The sequence below is a fragment of the Malurus melanocephalus genome, unplaced genomic scaffold (genome assembly GCF_030028575.1).
Source record: "Malurus melanocephalus ecotype Western Australia unplaced genomic scaffold, MMel_1.1 scaffold_226, whole genome shotgun sequence".
Classification (NCBI taxonomy): Eukaryota; Metazoa; Chordata; class Aves; order Passeriformes; family Maluridae; genus Malurus; species Malurus melanocephalus.
In genome coordinates this window covers 816,245-837,025 of record NW_026623458.1, presented here as the reverse complement: position 1 = coordinate 837,025, position 20,781 = coordinate 816,245, and the positions used below count along the sequence as shown (strand labels likewise).

General features: G+C 44.9%; 2 protein-coding genes across 4 annotated transcripts; one reads left to right on the top strand and one right to left on the bottom strand.

Annotated features, from left to right (window-relative positions):
- Positions 1–4: 4 nt before the first annotated feature.
- ADCK2 (aarF domain containing kinase 2) lies at positions 5–7,659 on the top strand (the record flags this gene model as incomplete). The annotated part of the gene is made up of 8 exons (XM_057374501.1): positions 5–715; positions 1,397–1,543; positions 3,025–3,153; positions 3,791–3,886; positions 5,605–5,856; positions 6,632–6,760; positions 6,851–6,904; positions 7,516–7,659. Coding segments are annotated over 8 exons (1,662 nt in total), but the record flags the coding sequence as incomplete, so codon positions are not given.
- Positions 7,660–9,920: 2,261 nt separating this feature from the next.
- LOC130578417 (trichohyalin-like) lies at positions 9,921–20,648 on the bottom strand. 3 transcript variants are annotated; one of them, XM_057374485.1, is made up of 10 exons: positions 20,063–20,648; positions 19,118–19,209; positions 18,756–18,933; positions 17,334–17,562; positions 16,220–16,788; positions 15,236–15,371; positions 13,838–14,082; positions 12,084–12,247; positions 11,409–11,658; positions 9,921–10,599 (listed from the first exon to the last, which is right to left on the bottom strand). In XM_057374485.1, exons 1-10 carry the CDS (start codon positions 20,186–20,188, stop codon positions 10,375–10,377), a joined length of 2,214 nt encoding a protein of 737 aa, XP_057230468.1. In that variant the 5' UTR covers positions 20,189–20,648; the 3' UTR covers positions 9,921–10,374. The 3 variants fall into 3 exon arrangements, with proteins under 3 accessions (XP_057230468.1, XP_057230469.1, XP_057230470.1); XM_057374486.1 differs by having other exon boundaries at positions 18,762–18,933; XM_057374487.1 differs by having other exon boundaries at positions 20,186–20,648.
- Positions 20,649–20,781: the final 133 nt, after the last annotated feature.

The following is a 20,781-nucleotide window of genomic DNA, read 5'->3' as shown; positions in this document are numbered from 1 at the left end:
GGCGTGGGCGGCGGAGCGCGGCGCGGAGCGGCCGCCACGGGGGCTGCTGCGGCGCTTGGGGCTGGTGCTACGGCTGGGCGTCCGCGCCTGCGGGCTCCTGCTGCGCTTCGGGCCGCTGCTCCTGCTCTACCCGCTGAGCCGCCTGTGGCCCGGCATGGGAGCGCGGTGGCTGCGGCTGCTGCGCAGGGCGGCCGAGGCCGCCGGCCCCACGTGTATCAAGCTGGGCCAGTGGGCCAGCACCCGCAGGGACCTCTTCTCCGAGGCCTTCTGTGATGAGTTTTCCAAGCTGCACGTCGAGGTGAGCCCGCACCCRTGGGGCCACACCGACGAGCTCTTGAGGAAGGCCTTCGGTGAGGACTGGATGGGCATCCTCAAGTTCCAGAGCCGGGAGCCGGTCGGCTCGGGCTGCGTTGCCCAGGTGTATAAAGCCTATGCTGACCTCGCTGCTATTGCCGGCTCCCGGGCCAAGGAGCTGGAGCAACACTCGGAGTTCAGGTCCGCCTTTGAAGCGTGGGAAGTGTCAGGCTTTAGAGGCCTCCTCGGGTGGCTGAGAAGGAGGAAGAGCAAGGATGAGAGGAGCAGGGAGGAACTGAGTTCTGCAGGCTGCTCCCARGGAAGTCCCGTGAGTAGGATGTCCCTTATGGAGCAGACGGCCAAGCCACTCCCGAATGCAAAMCCTTCATCAGCCAGACATCTCATGCCTGTAGCCATTAAAGTAAGTCATAAGCCTGAATGGTAGWTGTATGAAAAYGGASTGTGCTGGACRAGGTCCATCMTATTTTAATTCCCATGGAGAGGAGTAGCTGGCTAGGGCCAGGTGGGACGAGAAGGGATACTGTCTCTCTYGATGTCCTTTCTCAGGGCTTTTGTACCAGCCAGCCACAATCCGCACTTGCAGTGGCCCCAACTCTTCCCAAATKGAGAGTTCAAGATTTGATGTGGGATGTATTAGGAATGCTTACAAAGGCCAATTCACTTGAAAGAATTAAGGTTGGTTGCACCTTCCAGACAGTGAAACTCCTCTGCTCATATGAAGAAATCTGGAACATATAAGTGCTTTCCAGCAAAGTTTATTTAAAGAAACTTTATTTGAGCAGCTTCAATGCCAGTCAGGGACACGGCGAGAGATTGAAAATGGTGGAAAACACCTTTGAGTGAGACTGTAGTCTCTCACAATACACTGTATTGTGTACAGATACACTCTATTTAAATGTACAAGACAATGATAAAATGTTTCTCTACAACTTTATCAATTGCAAAAAAATGACTTCTTCTGGGGACTAGCCAAGGAAGYTGGTTGGCTCCCAGTCTAAGAGGCTGGGCTCTGTGTATTTGAAATGTATCWCTTGAGCTCAGAGTGTGTGGGGAGCTGATGTCACTGCTCGTTCTTGTGCAGGTCCTGCACCCTGGGCTGGTGCACCAAGTGCAGATGGATCTGTTCCTCATGAAGATGGGCAGCCGCATCMTTGGACTTCTCCCTGGGTTCAAGTGGCTCAGTTTGACAGAGATTGTGGAGGAGTTTGAGAAGCTTATGATGCAGCAGGTAGGTGCCAAGACATGGTCCCCAGCTGCTGAAACAAAACTGCCCTTTGTCTTGCTACTGGCTGCCTCTAACTCTGTCCACACTATATTTTAAATGGTTAGATAAAGGCTGGCCTGTTCTTTAGGCTAATAAAATCCCATAATGTTACTGTACGAAAGCTTATATGCTCACAAAGTAGCAAAGCAATGAAAAACCAGTCTTTATTAGGTTAGAAAATGTTTTTTAGACTTTGAAAACAATTTTTAGACTTCGAATGTGTTTTCTAGTGGACAGCCTGAACAGCTAGCTAGCCATAGTCACAGTCTTTTTTGCAGTATTGTGACAGGTGAACACTRGTGAGACATCTGTCCTTAGGAAAAGAATCTCTCCAAGCAAGTGCTCAGGCATGTGGGTTATTTTTTCTATAATTCTACATATGTGTTTGCAATATGTACTCACTAGTAAAGTTTGTTAGCACTGAGATATATAGATATATATGCATAAATAATGTTTTCACGTAAGTTAATAACATATTCTGTCATCAGACTCATAGTGTCAGTAAAATTTTAAAAACAGATCTGAAAGCATTCTGGTTCAGTAATGTCTTCTAAAGACACAGTCCTGAAACCTTGCTACTATAAAACTTACARAGGTTTCACTGCAAGCTTAATTAGGCTTATGTTTCTAGAAATGAGCCATTATCTGCTAATTTCATTTGTGTGTCTACATTGTGGAGTTTAAAGTCTGTAACAGGCTTTTGAAAGCCTTCATTATTTTCTACCATTGCAAAATCTCTAAATCCACACTGGGAATGGTTTACTGGAGTTGGATGTGACTCGAGGTCATTTTGTACCAGAATGGTACAGTTTGGGTGGATTTGCAGAAGACTGAGGGTTAGGAGAACATCTGATAGGCTCATTGTAGCTTTTTCCCTTTGAATAAACAGGAAGTATTCCTGGGATATTTGCTATTGCCAGATGAGGAAGGTGAGGCAAGGTTATCCTGCTTCCTTGAGCAGTAGCAGAAGTAGGAGATATGCCTTGTGTCAAGACACTGGATCACTGAAGAACCAGGGCCTGGTCTTGGCAGAGTGGATCATTTTCTACATTAAATTCCTTCCTGCCACGGCTGCCCCTTGTCAAGTGAGGCTGGGGCTGCAGTTCTTCTATCCTACCTTCCTGTCTCACTATTTGGACAGTAAGCTTCAGTTCAGGATAAGATTCAGTTCAGGATTGTGTTTTATCCTTGAATACGACATGGTCCTGGTCTATTTTGAGACCATGCCTCTAGTGTTGGCTTGTGGAGCATCCMTTACCCAGTCTGCTCCTCTTCCATCAGGGAAGCTATAAGCATGTAAAAGCACCGCTCATTTTGTTTCCATTCTGGCTTTCTGACTAGTTTGTTGGTATTGAGTATTGCAACTCACACAGGATCCTGAAGCTCTAATCCTAACCTAGGATTTCAGTCTAATTTTTGAACTGCTTTTCTATTTCTCCCTTGAGATCGACTTACGCTAYGAAGCCAGAAATCTGGAGCGCTTCCGACAAAATTTCCTAGATGTCGATTTTGTGAAGTTTCCAACTCCCCTTTGGCCCTTGGTAACAGCAGATGTTCTAGTGGAAACATTTGAGGTAAGAATTGCWGGTTCTGGGAGCGATGGTAGCAATGAGAAGGCCCTGAGGAGAACATGCCAAGGAGGTCGTTTCTTTTGAGAAGGGGGCAGAAGGATGCTTTTTTTCTTATTTGCTTAAGGAGATTGATGTCCTTAGTGTCTCTTCTACTCTTTTTGTTTGCAACCAGTGCATCCCAGAAGASAGGTGGCAGATAACTCCATACATAAGTGGACACTTAGCCTGAAACCAAGCAGGCCAGCAGTGTGTCCAGCCACCATGTGCTTTGCAAGCCAACACCAGGCTTCACCTCTTTTCTGTGGGGGGTCAAAGCAAGGAGCTCAGCAATCTGGCACTTTCTGATCCTTGCCTCACTTCCCTTGTGGATRTTTGAGTCACACACCAAAGCTACTCTCAGGCTTATTTTCCTGCATGTGATCCTGGCAAGGGTGTTTCTGCTCCAGGAATATCGTCCATCTTCCCAAGGAACAAACCCTTGGTTCTCTCACATTCTCCATCACACTGGGTACAGCCTCTCTCTGTCAAGGCCTTTCCAGGGTACTGTTATCACCTTCCCTCAACTCTTGGCACCCAGATAAAAGCATRATTGAATGTGGGATGCAGGGTGTATTGGATTCCAGTTCTGTCTCTGTTTCAGGAGAGCGAGCCCATTTCGCGYTACCTGCACGTGGAGATTGGCACAGAGCTGCGGCAGAGACTTGCCAAGATGGGCATGGACATGCTGCTAAAGATGGTAGGCACTTGGCTGGGGCTGGAAGTGAAAGTTGTTTTCCTKCAAAAGCTATTCAGTTTGGATAATAAGACAATAGGGCTAAAGACAGGACCCATTTGCTTCCTACTTGTCCCTGGTGTGGGTAAAGCCTGGGTTGGACATACCCCTGCTGCAGGCTCTGGCACCGGGCTCTGCCACTACAGAGGGGCCATCTGCCTGCACACAGTAGGACTGGCCTGTGCACCTTGGTCAGCCTTTACTTAGGACACCCACTAACCTATTTAATGAACATTTACATATTGCCCATGTACCTTAAAGTGTGATATTATTAGCAAATGCAGAGATTATGGATATGACTCAGAGGGAAAACAGCAAGCTGGTTTCTTCATTTATCAGCTCCCCTAAAACTGCTTTCTTGGAAGGGACAACTCAATCTGGAGTAAAGAAAACAAATCTGACCGGATTCAGTTTTTGGTTATCTAGTTCTTCTGTGCCTGAAATAATCCCAAATGGTCTGGAAAGGAGTGATGAGAGGGTGGTACAGCTGTCTTGTGAGGAGCCATGAGAACCAGAAGGGAAGAGTTTCCAGAACTCCTGACAGTACTGAGTGTGTGGGCAGTGCATGTCAGATGAAATGCTCTGATAACTGCAGCATTGTGCTGSGTGCTCCAGCTCTGGCTCCACGTAGTGTGGCAGGATCTGAAATAGCTTTTAGCACTCAGAAAAGCAACGCTGGAACTAGAATAGTCCAGTGCTAACATTGGTTTTGAATTTTAGGAGTAGGAAAGAATTAAAGAGCAAAGAAACAACATTATGTCTRTCAGTAAAACAAATACCTCTTTCTTGAGTACTCTGCAGTTCTAACTCCTCACTATCCAGGACCCTCCATTTCAAGGGCTGCAGTAGAACTAGAAGAGGTGCAGAGGAAGGCAGACAGGATGAATACTTGTGTGGAATGGCTTTCATACCAGAATGGTGAAATAATTTTGACTCTTAACTGTGGAAAGCAGAAAGATGAGTAGCTTATGATAGAGATTATGCACACAGTCATGAGTGCATGAGAATGAATATGGATCTATTTTGTACAGTTTCTCAATGAGGAGGACATAAAATTAGCAGAAATCATTTTTTTCAGGCAACACCAAAACCCTATTTTTTCACACATCTCTAATTACACAGCAGTTGAAGAAGTTCATAGGAGAAATCCATGAAATACAAAGATAATCCCCTTGGGGCAGGAATTCCTGCAGTCCCAAGTGGCCAGGAGGGTTGGGGAGGGAACTACGGCTTTGTTCTTGTCCTCTGGCCAGTCCTTTCTGGTGCTAAAGGCAGCAGAGAAGAGCTATACAGATTTATTTCCTCTTGTTTTCCTTATTTTTCAATAGAGTTGTAATGTGGATTGATGTCCTGCACTAGCCAAACTAAATTCACTAAATGACAAATGGCCTSTTCTTACTGCAATCCTCTTTGCTAAGGCCCACCAGTGTGTCCCAGTTTAGGGCTRATTGCCAAGGAGCATTGCCATTCCTTGCTGGGGCTCCTGGCTGAGTCCTRCCTGAGCCTGGATTGTTTCACACAGCTCTGCTGACTCCCTGAGTACCAGCACGATCAGCAAAAGCCACCTGCTGTGGTGCTGCCCCATCACTGCTAATGACAGAGAACACCACAAACAACCCTGTGATGTTTCCCTGGGGACTTTTCTGTGGGCAGAGCTGCTCTCACACTTACCTGTCCTCCAGATCTTCGTCGACAACTTCGTCCACGCCGACCTTCACCCGGGGAACATCCTGGTTCAAGGCACGGCCGGCCGGGGCAGTGTCTCCCGGGAGCAGGTGGCAGTGCTGGACCTGTGTGACACCCTGGTGCTGGAGCTGCAGCCACCCCCAAGGCAGCTGTGCCTGGTGCTGCTGGACGCCGGCATCGTGGCCGAGCTGCAGAGTGCTGACCTGCAGAACTTCCGCGCTGTCTTCACYGCCGTGGTGCAGGGACAGGTGAGGCCTCCGCCAGTGGGCTGGCTGGGGRATCTGATGGTCAAAGTGAGAGTTTTCTGTTTCCCCTTAAAATCTTCCCTAAGAGAGGTGAGGAGGCTTGCTGGCATCTTATCCCAAACACAGGGATCAGAGGTCCAGCTACAGCAGGGAGCCTGCCAGAGTGGAGCGATTTCTGTGGCCCAGGAAACAGAAGGTGCTAAAATGGAAGCAGTGGGTGGCACTCCCTGGTGAGGAATGCTTCTGCTGCAAATTYGGACTGCCTGGGAGCCACTATGGCAGAATTTGTCAGGTTTTGCTAGAGAAGAGGAGGGAATGGGTTAACATCTGGAAAGCCCATATGCCTTCCTCCATTTTGCTGTTGTGTCACCATCCATAGAGAGGAAGCAAAACAGGTTTGTGCGGGGGTCTGAGCTCTGCTACACTCCTCCATGTAAAGAAAACTACTTTATCCTCCTGCCCACTTGAAATATGCTCCCAGATACACTCAGAACCCAGTGCTGGTGTCTCCTATTCATTCTGAAAACAAGTACTGTGCTCATACTTGCCTGGTGCTGTCTCAGCTAAAGGTTGAAGGGCTCCCTAACACCTCAAGAGGTACATGTTTTKTCTTKGTCTGTGGCATGCCAAGGAATCCAYGCTAAACCATCCTGGTATCCAGGCCCATCCTGTGCTGCCAGGGGCATTTCTCAGCTACTGAAAGCAAGAACTGCAAGCATCTGGCTGCAAGTCACCAGTGATGGAGTGCTGATTTTGTGCTTTTCAACTTGTTTCTCAGGGGGAGAGGGTGGCAGAGCTGATCCTCCACCACGCCCGTGCCAACCAGTGCCAGGACATTGAGCGCTTCAAGGCTGAGATGGCAGAACTTGTGGCCAAAGTCCGGGGGAACACCATTGCCTTGGGAAAGGTGAGTGCACAATGTCACATCCTCACATTGCAGTTCAATGAAACAGTAGGGTTTTCTTATCAGCTGTTAAATTCTCCTTTTGTATTCCAGCTTCAGGTGGGGAATCTCCTCTCCAGTGTCTTCAAGCTATTGATGACCCATAAGGTGAGGTCCTGTCCCTGTCTGCCTTTARTAACTGGAAGTTCACCTGGGGAGGGAGAACTACAGGGAACATGAAGGGCTGACAAGGAGCGGGGCTGACTTCTGAAACAAACTTGAAACAAACTGCTAGGAGAGGAACTCCAGGAATGCATCCCAGTGTTGCAGGCTTGCTGTTTCTCAGGTCTTATATACACTGCCAAGCCAATTTTTTTTTTTTTGTCTCAATACTTCATTTAATGATATTGTTCACCAAAAGGAGTATTTTTGTAACACATAGTTTTTCCTTTTTTTTAAATAGTCCATTTTAAATAGTCCTTTTTTAATAGTCCATTAGGCTAAAGATATTTCCTTATAACTGATTATTTGGGGGACAARTTTCCACAGTTGCAAACAACTTTGTTAATCAAGAGAACCTATGGTAGCTTGAACTAGGGGTGAGAAGGTTGTCAGTCACAGGGCTGCACAGTCGAGCTGGTGGAGCTGCATTGTGGTTTCAGGTGTGCATGTGCTGTCCCCAGCCTCCTCCCTTCCCTCTCAGCACAGGCAGAGCTTGGTTAAAGGGGTGCAGAAGAAAATGAGGTCCCCAGAGTCCATTCAGTCTGTTGTGGTTGCAGGTGAAGCTCGAGAGCAACTTTGCTTCCATCATCTTTGCCATCATGGTTCTGGAAGGACTYGGACGGTCACTGGACCCTGAACTGGACATCCTGGAGGCAGCTAAGCCACTGCTCATCAAAACTGCAGCTTCTGCCCTCAAATAGAGTCCTGTGGCTGCTGCCCTCTCCCCGTGGGGGGTTACCTGTGCTGTCTGTGAGCTGACAGAGTGAAGCTGAAGAGGAGATGTCACATGTACCCCAGGGATGTGCTGGGTACTGGTTGCTCTCCACTAATGTCACCTTCAGCCATTTCAGCCAAGCAGCAGGCATGGGATGATCAGAAGGTCTATTCCAGAAAGCAGGARGAATTTGCACAATTGGACATTTCCYACTCATTGCACAGTTCTAAGAGCTAACGTGCTCTGGTAGTTTTTAAAAACRTCTTCAAAAAGATGTTCATTGATCAAGTCTGTTTTGAACTCTATCAGGTGAAATATTTAATTTACTGAATTACCTGTCACTGTGGTATGAGAAATGATGTTCTAGCATCACCTAAGCAACACATTCAGGCTGAAAAAACCCAATAAACCTATTCATCTTTCGGACTTTTAACTTCTACTTTTATTGTAGAAGTGTCCTAACATCCTGCATGTAGTGGTCTGTTCTTAGTCATTTTGGATGATAAAAATAGACCATTTAAATTTTTTTCTAATTTCTGTACTCTAGTACATTTTAATAGGAATTTGAGTTATAAACAGCATAATAAAATATTTACCTAGGCAGAAAAACCTAATTCCATAATAAAAAACAACTTGGGGGAATATTTGTCCTGGTCTTAAATTTTTCTGTTTCTAAAAGGGGTTAAGTCTAAAAGGGTTAAAGCTTAAGGGTTTTTTTTGTTTTTTTCCTCTGTACTACCTTCCCACATGCTCCCTGGTCTCCCTCTACTCAACTCAAAACCTTAACTGATATGCAGATTCTTATGGGGATTTTTTTTCCATCAGTTTGCAAAACAGAGTCCAAGGATTTTCCTGAAGCATTAAAACCAGACTGTGAATGTTAAAACCAAATAAAGCCAGCAGAAGAGCTGCATTAAATGCAGGATTTACAGTCAGTTATTTAAACAGCAGTTTAAAATTATTTTAGGGCTGCATTTTAATAGTGAGAAATAGAGTCCATGAATGATTTAAAATACTGTGATACTGAACATATTCCCAGATATATGTGAAATAGCARTAGAACAGGATCTGTGCAGTGGTCTGTTCTCAGGTGGTTAARCAGTGAAGAGAAACCACATAAGCAGACAATCTGCTGTTTTATAGTGATGATAAAGTAATGATTAATAGCACATAAATGAAGTCTGAAAAGTAAGTTTTGATTCAGCTCAGTATATTTCATGTGCTTTCCTAGAATTGCTGCAAATTCCATTTCCAAGTGCATAWCAAGGTTTGTTACCTTGTAAGTTTTAGGTTTGTTTCTTCAAGTTTAGTTAGACTTAGAGTCATAAGTAGGCACAACATTGTCCTAACTAGCACAGGAATTTATGAAAATTTAAACTCCCACAAGAACAGAAGCAAGCAACCCCCAAATATTAGSCTAAGAAAATTCTCCATGTGCCACCAGCACCCACATTCCCTCAGCAGGGTRTGTGGCAGGCCTTGGGCACAACCATCCCTGTTCTTGCTGAGCAAATTCCAGCCAACTTTTCCAGACACTAAACAGAGTGGAAACTGTTCCAAATGATGGAATTTCATGTCTAAAATTCAAAATTGTGCCTCACATGTAGGTTCCATAATCTGAAGCAAGTTACAGTTTTTTCAGGCCTTAACTTTGTTTGTTAAAGCCTTCACCTTATATTGAAGTTCATCTTTCCTATTCCCATTTTTTTCTTTTAAGCAGAAGTCTGAGGACGGCTCATGCACGTTATGGAACCTAAAGTTTAAAAATAYCCATTTTAGCTATTAAGGCCTCAGAGTAGTTTGTAAACATCTGGATGAGAGACTTAACTTTGTCTTTTAAGGGAAAAGCTGAAAGCATAGCCTCTCCATTATCCCTGGTGGAATGCAGTCTGAGACTTACTGCTAGGAAACTGCTGGCCATTCTGAAGACTTGGCAGGATTTCAAAGGAGCTCCTTTTCACAAGTTTTCTTAATTTTACTTTTTTTTTTTTTCTTTTTTAAAAAGAATCTGCTATTATCACTGGTGCTGTATTCTTGCAAGAGACATAATTTTTTATAATGTGCCAGAAAATGTGTATCATGTTTCTAAGTGTATACAGAATGTCAGGCAGAATTTAAATTCTGTATCTATTTTGGTTCTAAGCATTACTTGAAACAAGGTATCACATACATTGTGTGTATTTATTTTAGCATAATTCTGTGTAAAACAAAGATATTTCCACATAGTTCTGACTGTTTCAGCAAATAAACTATGCCATGTCCATTCTCCTTTCCTAAATGACCCCCTGAAATTTCTGGTTACCCAGAGCTGACCAGAGCATTCCGTGTGGCACAGCCACTGTATTTTGTACCTCAGATGATATGAGGAAGAGGGACAGCACTTCAGGATGGGAAAAGCTTAACCTCCTCCTCCTCTGTGGCACCTCCATTCATCAGAGGATAATGCACTAGAAACTCTCCTCTTTCTGATGCAGGAAAGTGCCTCTAGATGTGCCCTAGGGGAGGGGAAAGCAGGGAGCCCAGAAAGAAAGGCCTGTAAAGGACAGAACAGTGGAACTGCACTCTGGCTGCAGTGAAAAGGAAAGGAAAGACCTCTCCAGGAATACTAATGGCACTTGTCACACTCTGCTCTGGCACACTGACTCACAYCTGACAAGACACAGAGCAGGTCTGTGGACTGCTCACCCACTCTGCAGCTTCCTTATGCGAGCAGGGATGCCCGGAGCAGCAAAAGGTTCTGTTCCCTGAGGTACTGCTGGAGGGCACGGAGTTTCTGGCCTTCTTTTTCCATCTTCAGATGAGAACTGTCTCTCTTCTGGAACACTCTCACTTTGGCAGCCTGCTGCTGCTTTTGCTGTTTGTCCTGCTCCTGGGATTCTTGCTCCAGCATTTCCTGCCGTGACCGCATTCTGCTCCTCAGCAGCTCCTACAGTTCAAAAGACACAGACAATTGTACAGGCAGCCTTCATGCCAAATTTCAGCCTTGCTTTTCATCTGTGTCCAGCTCTGGGACCACCAGCATAAGAAGGATGTGGACCTCCTGGAGTGAGTCCAGGGGACGGTCACAAAGATGCTCAGAGGGCTGGAGCACCTCTGCTATGGAGACAGGCTGAGAGTTGGGGYTGCTCAGCCTGGAAAAGGCTCTGGGGAGACCTTARAGCACCTTCCACTGCCTAAAGGGGGTACAGCAGAGCTGGAGAGGGRCTTTTTACATGGGYCTGGSGTGWTAGGTCAAGGGGGAATGGCTTTAAACTGAAAAAATACATTTAGATTAGATAGTAGGAAGAAATTCTGTCCTGTGAGGGTAATGAGGTWCTGGCACAGGCTGCCCAGAGAAGCTGTGGATGCCCCATCCCTGGCAGGTTAGGCAAGGGTGTGAGCAGCCTGATCTAGTGGAAGGTGTCCCTGCCCATGGGACACCATGGGCATCATCAGGACTAGATGATTACAACCCCAATCATCCTACAATACTGTGATTCCCACTMGTAGGAGTCAGAAATGGATATAATCTATGGAAATTTATTCCTTGCATATAGAAAGACTCCTTTTATGGCAGAGATGGGGAATTTTACTTTCCACCTTTCACCTTCACACAAATGTCAAAAAATGTTACCCTTTTTATCACTAAATGATAGAATTATTTTGGATGTAAAACCGGTGAAAGACAAACACTCCAGAAAGTGACACTGCTGGAAACACGGCAGAAGAGGAAATAATTTCTGGWATTGTCCTTACCAGCCTTTCTTTTTCTTTCTCACAGCTCCTTTCATTGCTTTTTGCTTGCAACTCCTCTCTCTGCAAACGCTTTGTCTTTAAGAACTGAAGCCTCTGCTTTGCCTTTCTCCCCTCCTCCTCTTGAAAGAAGGATTCCTTCCTGCTCCTCTCAGCCCCAGCAGCCTGGAGCAGTGCCACGTGCTTCAAGGCTSTCTCTTTGTGCTCCAGCTGTTTCTCCAGCCCTTGCAATGTTCTCTGACGCAATCGCTGCCTGTTTCCAAAACAAAATTTCTCAAATTTCTCATAAAGAAAGAGGAATAAAACCAGAAAGACAGTGCATAGAACACAAAGCAGATATCTGTCAATATTCCAGGATTCTTTGTTAGGTTATGAGGATTAAACCTGTGTCCACCAAAACAGAGGCAGCAAAACCCCCAAATGGGCTGGGGTCAGCACTGTTGTTCTGGGAACAGGATTGAAGGGAATTTGYTCTCAGAGGTAATGCTGTGTACCCACTCATTCACACCTCAAATATCGATTTTATTTCCAGCAGGGAACCACTGTGAGMCCCCTTTTTGCAGAGTCCAGCAAAAAGCACAGCATGGGATGAGCAGGGGCTGAAGGGGAGCAGCAGGGAGCAGATGTTGCCAACCTGCCAACATTTTGCACAAAAAGCAGTCAGTTCCCAGGCATCACCTCTGGCTGTCCCTGCGCAGCTGGCGTCGGGTGCCATCTGCCTCTYGCTGCTGCTCCCTCTTCAGCTGCCTCTGCTCCTCTTGCTGCCTTTTGTGCTCAATCCTGGCTCTGCTGAAATCCATCCCTTTCCACYTCTCCTGAGATGCACCACTAAGGACTGATTTCTAAAAGAAAAAAAGCAAACCGAACTCTTAGTCCCATCATTTCTAATCCAAACTTGTAAACACACAAAACCASAACAAACCAGTTCCAATGTCATTCCTGAGGCCTGGAAGCTACAAAGCCTCACAAATACTGTAGTGTTGCTTCCCATCCATGAAAACTCTGAGGATGATACTAAAACCTGTAGAAAACATTCGGCTTAAMCAACAAAGAGGTGCCTGAAAATCCAGTTTTATTTCAAGAGATCTCCATAGGTCAGTAGGCTGTGTTTTCCTGGTTGTTCTGGTGTTAAGCGAATGCTTAAAACCCCCCAATCTTTGTGTCAACTTCTGGATTGGATGGAATATCCAGGTTCTGACCACAAATTATATTATATATTCCTTACTAGATTTTATTAGCAAGAGAAATACCTGCCCCGCTCTGGCCAAACCCAGAACATTCCCAGAGTTGTCTGCAGGTGTTTCAATTCTTCACCTCCTGCTGTCTGAGATTTCTACCTATGCTCAAGCAGTCTTTCTGTTTTTTTCAGGAGAAACTTCATTTCAATGCTGCAGTGTTGCTGATTTGTGTTTTTAAATGCACTGTGCTGCATACAGAGATGAAAGAGCACATACAAGGCCTCTTTTCAAAGCCATAGTGAAATGTTTATTTATTTTTGTACTCTCTACAGTGCTCTTTATGAGGCAAGGAGCAAGTAAACACCACCAAAACTTTAGACATGTATTCCAGTYGACATTGTTAGAGCTGTTTGGGGCTGGAAGAGAGTAACCACAAAATATTTTCCTGTGTCAGATGCATTCTCCTTCCTCCTATTCCCAGCTGCAGTCAGCATGCTCCTGCTATCAGCTGCTCCTCTGCAAACAGAAATGTCTCCTTCCAGAGCTTTCCTGTGCACAACTCTAACACCACAAGCTGGAAAACACTTCAGGACTTTCAAATAATGTCCCTGCCAGTCTCATAGAGCATTTTGACTGGTTTCTCTTAACACATTGATCTGTATGGCTTCCCAGGGGCTACAAACAGCATTGTTCTCCAGTGTATTGCTATTATTAGCAAAAAAACCCACACCTTTGTGTTTAATGACACACAGAAGGAGAATCAAAGAAAGAATCAAAGGTGTTTTATGGGTGAGAACTGAAAAAATGTTTTCCAGCAGGTAAAGCACTGGCCTAAGGATCAGGAGACTTCAAGTTCCACCCCTCCCCTAACATGCACTCTTTGCTATGGGACACAGGTGACTACCTAAACTTTCTCTTTTTTTTTTTTYGTTTTCAGTATCTGTAAAAGGGGAATAATTTTTTTGCTACCTAGTAGAGCTGGCTGAGCAGCTTATTTAGAAGAGATCAGATCTAACATAACAAAAACATTCTGTCAAAAGTGCTGAGCAAAAATACCAGAAGGGGGTATCCTGTACAACGTGGGTTCCCAAGTGGAATCCTTAAGTTTCTGTTTATGCATAACCATTATTCTACACAGGCATCATTTTTGTTGCAGAARAAAACGTTTGTGAAAGATCAAAGGAGAGAACATTCTCACATGACACAAACAAATCTCATTCTAAGAGCTAAATCTGGCTTGGACTAAATACTCACTGTGATGCTTTTGTGCTTCAAAAGATTTGGGAGATGTGTGGATCTTCCAGCTGGCAGGTTGGTGGTGCTGTGTGGTCTCTGCACACGAAGGGCTGATCTGATGGTCAGGCTGTCTTGCTCCAGAGATTGATTCACTTGGGCAAAGAAGCTCTGGCATCTGAAAGGAACCAGAGTGCTGCTTCCCAGGGAAGGGCTCCTTTGGGAATGCTGGACTGGAGCTTCTGCCACTCTGCACTCAGAAAGGCCTTTCAAATAAATTAGGGCAAGGACACATGAGACTAGAGGAAGCTGATAAAATGAAAGCAAATTAAAAGAAAAAAAGGTCTGCTCATATAAAATATATCAAGCAAGGATTTTATAACATTTTGCTCTGAGGAAGGAAGACATTTTTTAGTCTCCACAAAAGAGGTTCCAGCTTTCCAGAAACAAGCTTGCCATTGCAATCAGACAAGAGTTTTGCCTGGTAACACAAGATCACTGACTATTCTTACAGCTAAGGGACTGTTCACATTAAATCTCACAGACAGCCATGAGCTGCTGTGAGATGAGCATAAATGATAAATCTTTTGATAGGGCAAAGCCTGAGCTCTACATCCTGCTGAAAAACAGGAGACATCAGCATGGGCACAACACTGCTAACAGAGCTTTTGGGTAACTGAAAACCTGAACAGAGTTTGCTCACACCTTCCTGCYAAAGACAGTGCAGACCTGTGGCATGGAATGATGCTGGAACACCAGCTGGGAGGAAATGGACACTTCTGTTTCATTCTCCCTCTTCCAGCAGTGTCACAAAGCAGTAACAGAGAAAGCTTTAGGTTTTCAAAATCCTCTCTTAGATGCCTGCAATCTTCTCAACACTGAGAACAGCAACAAATTGATTGAAATGATCCAGCCCCTTTCAGATGTTAAGGGAACAAAATGATACACAGTGACATTCTAAAGCAATCATTTTCAGCACAGGTAAGAGGACTGTTCTGCACAACAGTCCTGATGAAATCTTGTTGCTATACACAGTCTACCTGTGTTTAATTAATATGTAACATTATCTATGTTAATATGAAACACAGTTAATATTACACATTAATATTGAAAGGAATATTTATTTATACTGAGCGCTATGATACAAGCTGAGAAACCCCAGAAGCTGCTGCTGCAGTGGCTGAGCTGTAAAAGCAAAAAAAATCCCCACTTCCATCTGAAAATTCTTTCACCTTGAGAAGAAGATGAATAACTTTGWGAGCCATAGCACCATTAATACCTACATATAAAGATGGCACTATGGTATTTTTTTTTGAAGCACCAAGAATTATGGAAACAGATCTTATACATTGATGCCATGCTGCACTGATATTATGTGCTAAGTCTTATGTTTGGGTAAAAGAGCKACAGTTCCAATACCAGGCTCAGAATTAGCTTCAGTTTCAGCATTCTGCTGTCTGCTCTCTGCTTCTTCCTTGTCATCTGTCTCCATTAACCAGCTGTCTGTGTTGACAGCAGCATCAGCTATAGCATGAGCCATCTCCCTCTGAGGACCCTACAAATAACAAGAAATGTTATCACAACCCAGACCTGGTGAGGAAAAGGGTAGGTTAATTTAGTGAATTTACAGCATAAAATGTTAAGTTGTAAGAGACCTGAAGTTTACTAAAGAAGCAACTCATAGGTAATTTCTTGTCACTTTATGAATTTCTCTATATCTTCAAATGACCTGAAATACATTTGCCTGAAAGGATCCAAACTGGTACAAAAGAAATCAGGCCAGAGGAGCTCTGGCTGAAAGACAGCCCTGCTTCTGACACATGSCAGGGATTCTAACCCTTGCAGAGCAGTGGATATAAGCATGGCAGGAGCTGGTGCATATGAACCTCCTCCTTACTGATCCTCGTACAGTGCCCTGCTCACAAGCTCTAAATCAGCTGCARAGGATTACATAAGTCTCTCGTGGTGGAGAGGGGACACCTCTAACAGGGTGGAGAAATATCTTAATAGAATCATGCAARAAACAGCCTTGGTATGGTACAATCCTTACTCTAACCCAGTGTCAAGTCTTCTGACACTTTTTCCTTTTCTACCTTTACCTCCCTCACACAGATGCAGGATGTAGGGCAACTGGGCAGTGCAACACTTCTCATAYTCTGCATCCATTGAAGAGGGTCGAGAAAGCTGCTCCAGCCAGGGACAATGAGAGATTACAGCTCTTACCCCATCAAAGAACACAGTGCCAAGTCTCTCCATTCCCTAGCAGGCATGCATAAGGACATGGCCTAAAACCTCCAGTAAGTTTTTGGTACTAAGAGCAGTAAATTTGAAGTAACAAAGCAGATATTTATACAAATGGCAGACCATACATGAACAGAAGAGCCAGGTTGAAGCACTTTTTACCTTCTCAGTTTCCATAACCTTATGGTCCTCTTCTGAACAAAACCAAACATATTCTGGAGCATTTTCTGTCTCCAGCCTCTTCTCTTCCTTTTTCTCTTCCTCTCTGGAAACACTTTCTGAAGATGCAATCTTCAATTCAGACAGTTTCTCCTCTATTTGCTCGCTGAGCTTTCCTTCAGCCAAGCTTGCTCCTGGAGTGAAGGTGTTTTCTTGCTGCTCTTTGCACCCTGCAGGCCATGTGGGCTCCAAGGCTCCAAGGCAGCACTGGGGAAGCGAGGTACACCCCTGGCTGCACTTTACATAGGGATGAATGGAATACAGACCCCCTGGGCAGCAATCCAGGTGACCTTGTCTGCAGTGGCCTGAGGCTCTATACCCCGGGGTCACAATGTATGGGTAATCCAAGCTTGAATCTATCACCATCTGCCTGGCTGCTAAAGGCATCTGCAGCTCCAGGATGATGCGTTCRCTCAAGGGCCGGGGAATCCGCAGAGCTTGGGCAGGAGACACCTCCTTAGTCTGCCCATTCCAGAAAYTCACAAGCACTCTTCTTTCATTGTGTGCTGTGCCTATTGGAAAAAAAAAAAAAAAGGCAAGTAATGCATTAGCAGCATGTCAACCTCTGTGATTTATCTCCTAGAGAGCAGGAGGTAAAATAATGACTTGTGTTTCAGACAATTTTGTAACAACTTCCATGATTTTATTCTTTATAGGTTTWTAAGTTGGCCTTCTGAATTTCCTGTGAGGAGGCAGCAGATAGAGAAGAACTCACTTGTCACAGTGTGTGGGATTTTACTCTGAAATAGCTGGAAAGTGTACTAACAGATAATCAGGTAAATACTCAGGAACACCTTTTGCCTTGTGTTGGGAGGATGCTACCCCCAAACCCAAACTTTTCAGGAAGTTTTCACTCACAGAACAAAGCAAAGGCAAATTCTGTGAGCTGTGTTAAGTCTGATCCAGAAAAAGCGGCTCAGTGCCAACAATAAAAACATGATGAAGAGAACCCAAGCAGCAGGAGGTGAATTCTCCATGCCAGAGTCTGTTCTCCCTGTGCAGTGACCAGCACCGATATCGAGCCCAGTGCTGCTGAAAAAACCAAAACACCCAGTACCTAAAGGTGCCTTCTCGTTCTCCTCAACCCTCAGCACAGTGCCAGGGCCAAAACGTTTGGCTGAAGCCTCCCATGGTGCCAAGACCCTGTCCCCTGAAGCAAGAGGCTGTCGCTGGGCATCTTCGTAGTGGACAATGTCATAGAGAGGCGTTTCCTGCAGGCCAAGTTGGACTTTGCCCTTCAGAGCACGGCTTCGATCAAACTCAATTAAAAAGCTTTCCCTGGAGCCCTGGAGGAATAAAACATGTGGTTTGCAAGGGAGACAGCTGGGTCTAAYTAACAGCCAAGCTTAAGTGCTAAGGGGGAAGTGGCAGAAATCCCAGGAAGTGGGATGTGATCTGGGAATGCAGCTTTCCTCTTCCACCAGGGTTTCACTGTACTGTGTCCGTACCACTTGAAAAGTAAATGAAAAGCTGGAGCTTAGGGGCTGACAGATTTTTTCTTCCTTTCACTTTGGACTGAGATTATGGTAAGAACACAATTAGCAGGCTAAGGCAGAACTTTATCAGGAAAACGTTCCATCAGAAAAAGAGGAGCCAAAAGAAACTGTGTATGATGCAGTTCACTACAGTCAGAAGGACAACAAACAATCCTTCAGTAATCAGAAGGATAACAAACAGTAAAAAGTCACAACTGTCATAAATGTAAACATTTTAATTGAAGCCTTCAGCAGTGGGTGTGGGCAGGATTTATTGCCAAAATCTCAGTCTTCTCTGCAGATCTTCTGCACTTCTTTGAGTGCACTTACACAAAAAACTCTGTCAGCTCTACTTCAGCTGATGTCACTCATGCCTGTAGCTGTCCCCATCTATTCTGCCCCACACTGAAGCTTACAGACATCCTCGCCTACATTAGCACCAAAATTTATTTAACTAACCTGCAAAATGCCAGATGAATTTGGATTGTGTTTTTGAAGAATTGGATTTTTAAAGAAAACCCTTAGGGGGATTTTTTTGTCTGGCATCCCAAATCATCTTGCAATTCCCAGAAACACAGATGGAAAAGAATGAGGAAAGCTGTCAGATTTCCTCTTTCTTCCTCAAAGAGGAAGTAGAACCCTGGAGATGAACATTTTGGACTACTAGCTGCTGTCTAGCTCACCAACTCTGCTGCTAGAATGGGCAAAAGAAGACAACAGGGATAAGGGACACGTTTGTTCTGTCTCTGAATAAAAACTCATTATAAATATAAAAATGGATTGATCTCCAGGCTGCTCTTACTTGCAGGGCTCCTCACAGCAAACAGGCAGTCAGCACCAGGTAACAGATGAAAATAGGATATGGGGAGGCAGCAAWGGCCATGAAGTGCACTGTAACACTGGAGGGTCACCCCACAGCAAAGGCTTGGGACTGGTGAGGTATGGGAAGAACAGAGGGAAAAACCACTGATGCTCTTATAGCAAAGCTCCCAATAAAGAGTTACCTTCACCTTCTGGACAATGTGGCCTGGGTRATAATAGCCATCAGCTTCTCTCCTTGCCAACACATGAGCCCCCCTCATGACACTGGAAGCCTCCGGGGACAAACCAACGAAATTCGCTTTTGTTGAGGATATCAAGGGCATGCAAAAGGGCCCTGGGTTCCATGCACAAACAGGACAGCTGTGGAAAACAAAACCATTAGAAGTAATGAAAATCTTGGCAACAGGACTCCTGCAACTTACTGCAGTGAAAACAAACTAAATCAACGTGGAACACATYGCCCCCACCCTGCAGTAATTGTTTTTGTTTCCCAGCTTTTTCTTCTCTGCTTTTCCAGTGATCCATCTGCAGATTATGAACTTACTGTGTTATTGGACATCTTGGCAGCAGAGAGCCACAGGAATCTTTATTTGAAGTGTGACCACACTGGACGTATGAGATGGACGTGGAGCTTACCTGGAAGGGGAAGGAGAAGATGGACGCAGAAAATKAGCATGATTTTTAAATGCTTAAATCTCTAAAGAGGGACATTGTTTATAAAGTTGAAATTTACTTTCAGTTTGCTACTTCTCTCTAGAAATCTTCCACTATGTCTTGTGGTACTATGCTGTTTATCTCTAAGTTCATCACCAATTGTTCTGATTTTGAGAAGTCAAGTTTGGAAAGAAGGAATACTAAAACATAAAATGCTACATATATATACTACAAAAATATAATAATATATAAAAATATATATAATTATATATATAATATATATATATATAATAAAAAAGTTTTTCTACAATATATATAATGGAARATATGAGAAGGTTGAGAACAAGGACACAAGGAGCAGAGACTAAGAGGACTAAGGGAAGGCAGAAAGACAAAGTACAAGGCAGTTTGCAAGGTGGAGCTGACAATGAAACCATGAATTTTATATCAAAGGATTCAGTTGTTATGGAAAAACATACATTTGGTATGGGGGAGGTATGCAAGGTTGCAACATGTTGTTGCACATAATAAGAAAAAGCAAGGGTCGAATAGTTTGCTGCTATCTCCTGTAAACTGCTTCTGAAAATGGATTAGGGCTGCTACAAGGCTCAGATGAGCAGGGAAATTAAAATTCCTTAACTACAATGCCATCCACTGCTGTTTCAGCTAAGGATCTCAGCTGCTTGGGATGCTAACATATTGAGAAGATTGTTACTTTTTTAAAATACCTTCAAGAGGGTCACAGAAACTCTCCCCCAGTTCTTTGTGGAGTGTTATCCAATAAAGATTCAGGAGGAACTAACAAGTGTGGATTAATCTTACACTGGCATCATACCTTGTCAGGAGGAGTAGGGGGGTCTCTGATTCTTTGGAAGGACTCCCCTGACAGTCTGGCTACATTCKGCATTATTTTTTGCTTGCTTCTTTTGTGATCACCTGAATGTCCCAGAAGGCATACCATATTGTACTACTGGCTGCAACTGGTTCTCCACAAGAAGTTGGCAGGATTCCTYCGACCCTTGCTCAGGCACATGGCAGTGAACAGATACATCCACCGGCAGGATGGGTTTTCCAGCATGCTCAAAGTGTAAGGGACTGAAACCAGACTGCAGCTCCAGGAGCACTGCCAAAGGAGCACAAACCAGGCAGGAGCACTGCGCTAAAACCTGAGGGAGAGGGAAAAAGGGAGAGATGCACAAACTCCTTCTCAGATGTTCAGGTATTCGCTGAGGARGGGCAGGTGGGAATTCTGTACTGGGTATTTCTATGCTGAGGTGGCCGGTGTTTCTACGCCGGCAGCCGGTCCGCGGAGCGGGAAGAGGCTTCACACCAGCTGCTTTCTTCGCGATATCCCGGCCCCGAAGGTGAATCCCACATCCCGCCCCGAGGATGAATCCCCGCATCTCAGCCCCGAGGATGAATCCCCGCATCTCAGCCCCGAGGATGAATCCCCGCATCCCGACCCGAGAGTGAATCCTGCATCCCGCTCCGAGGGTGAATCCCCACATCCCGCTCCGAAGGTGAATCCCTCATCCCACCCCGAGGGTGAGTCCC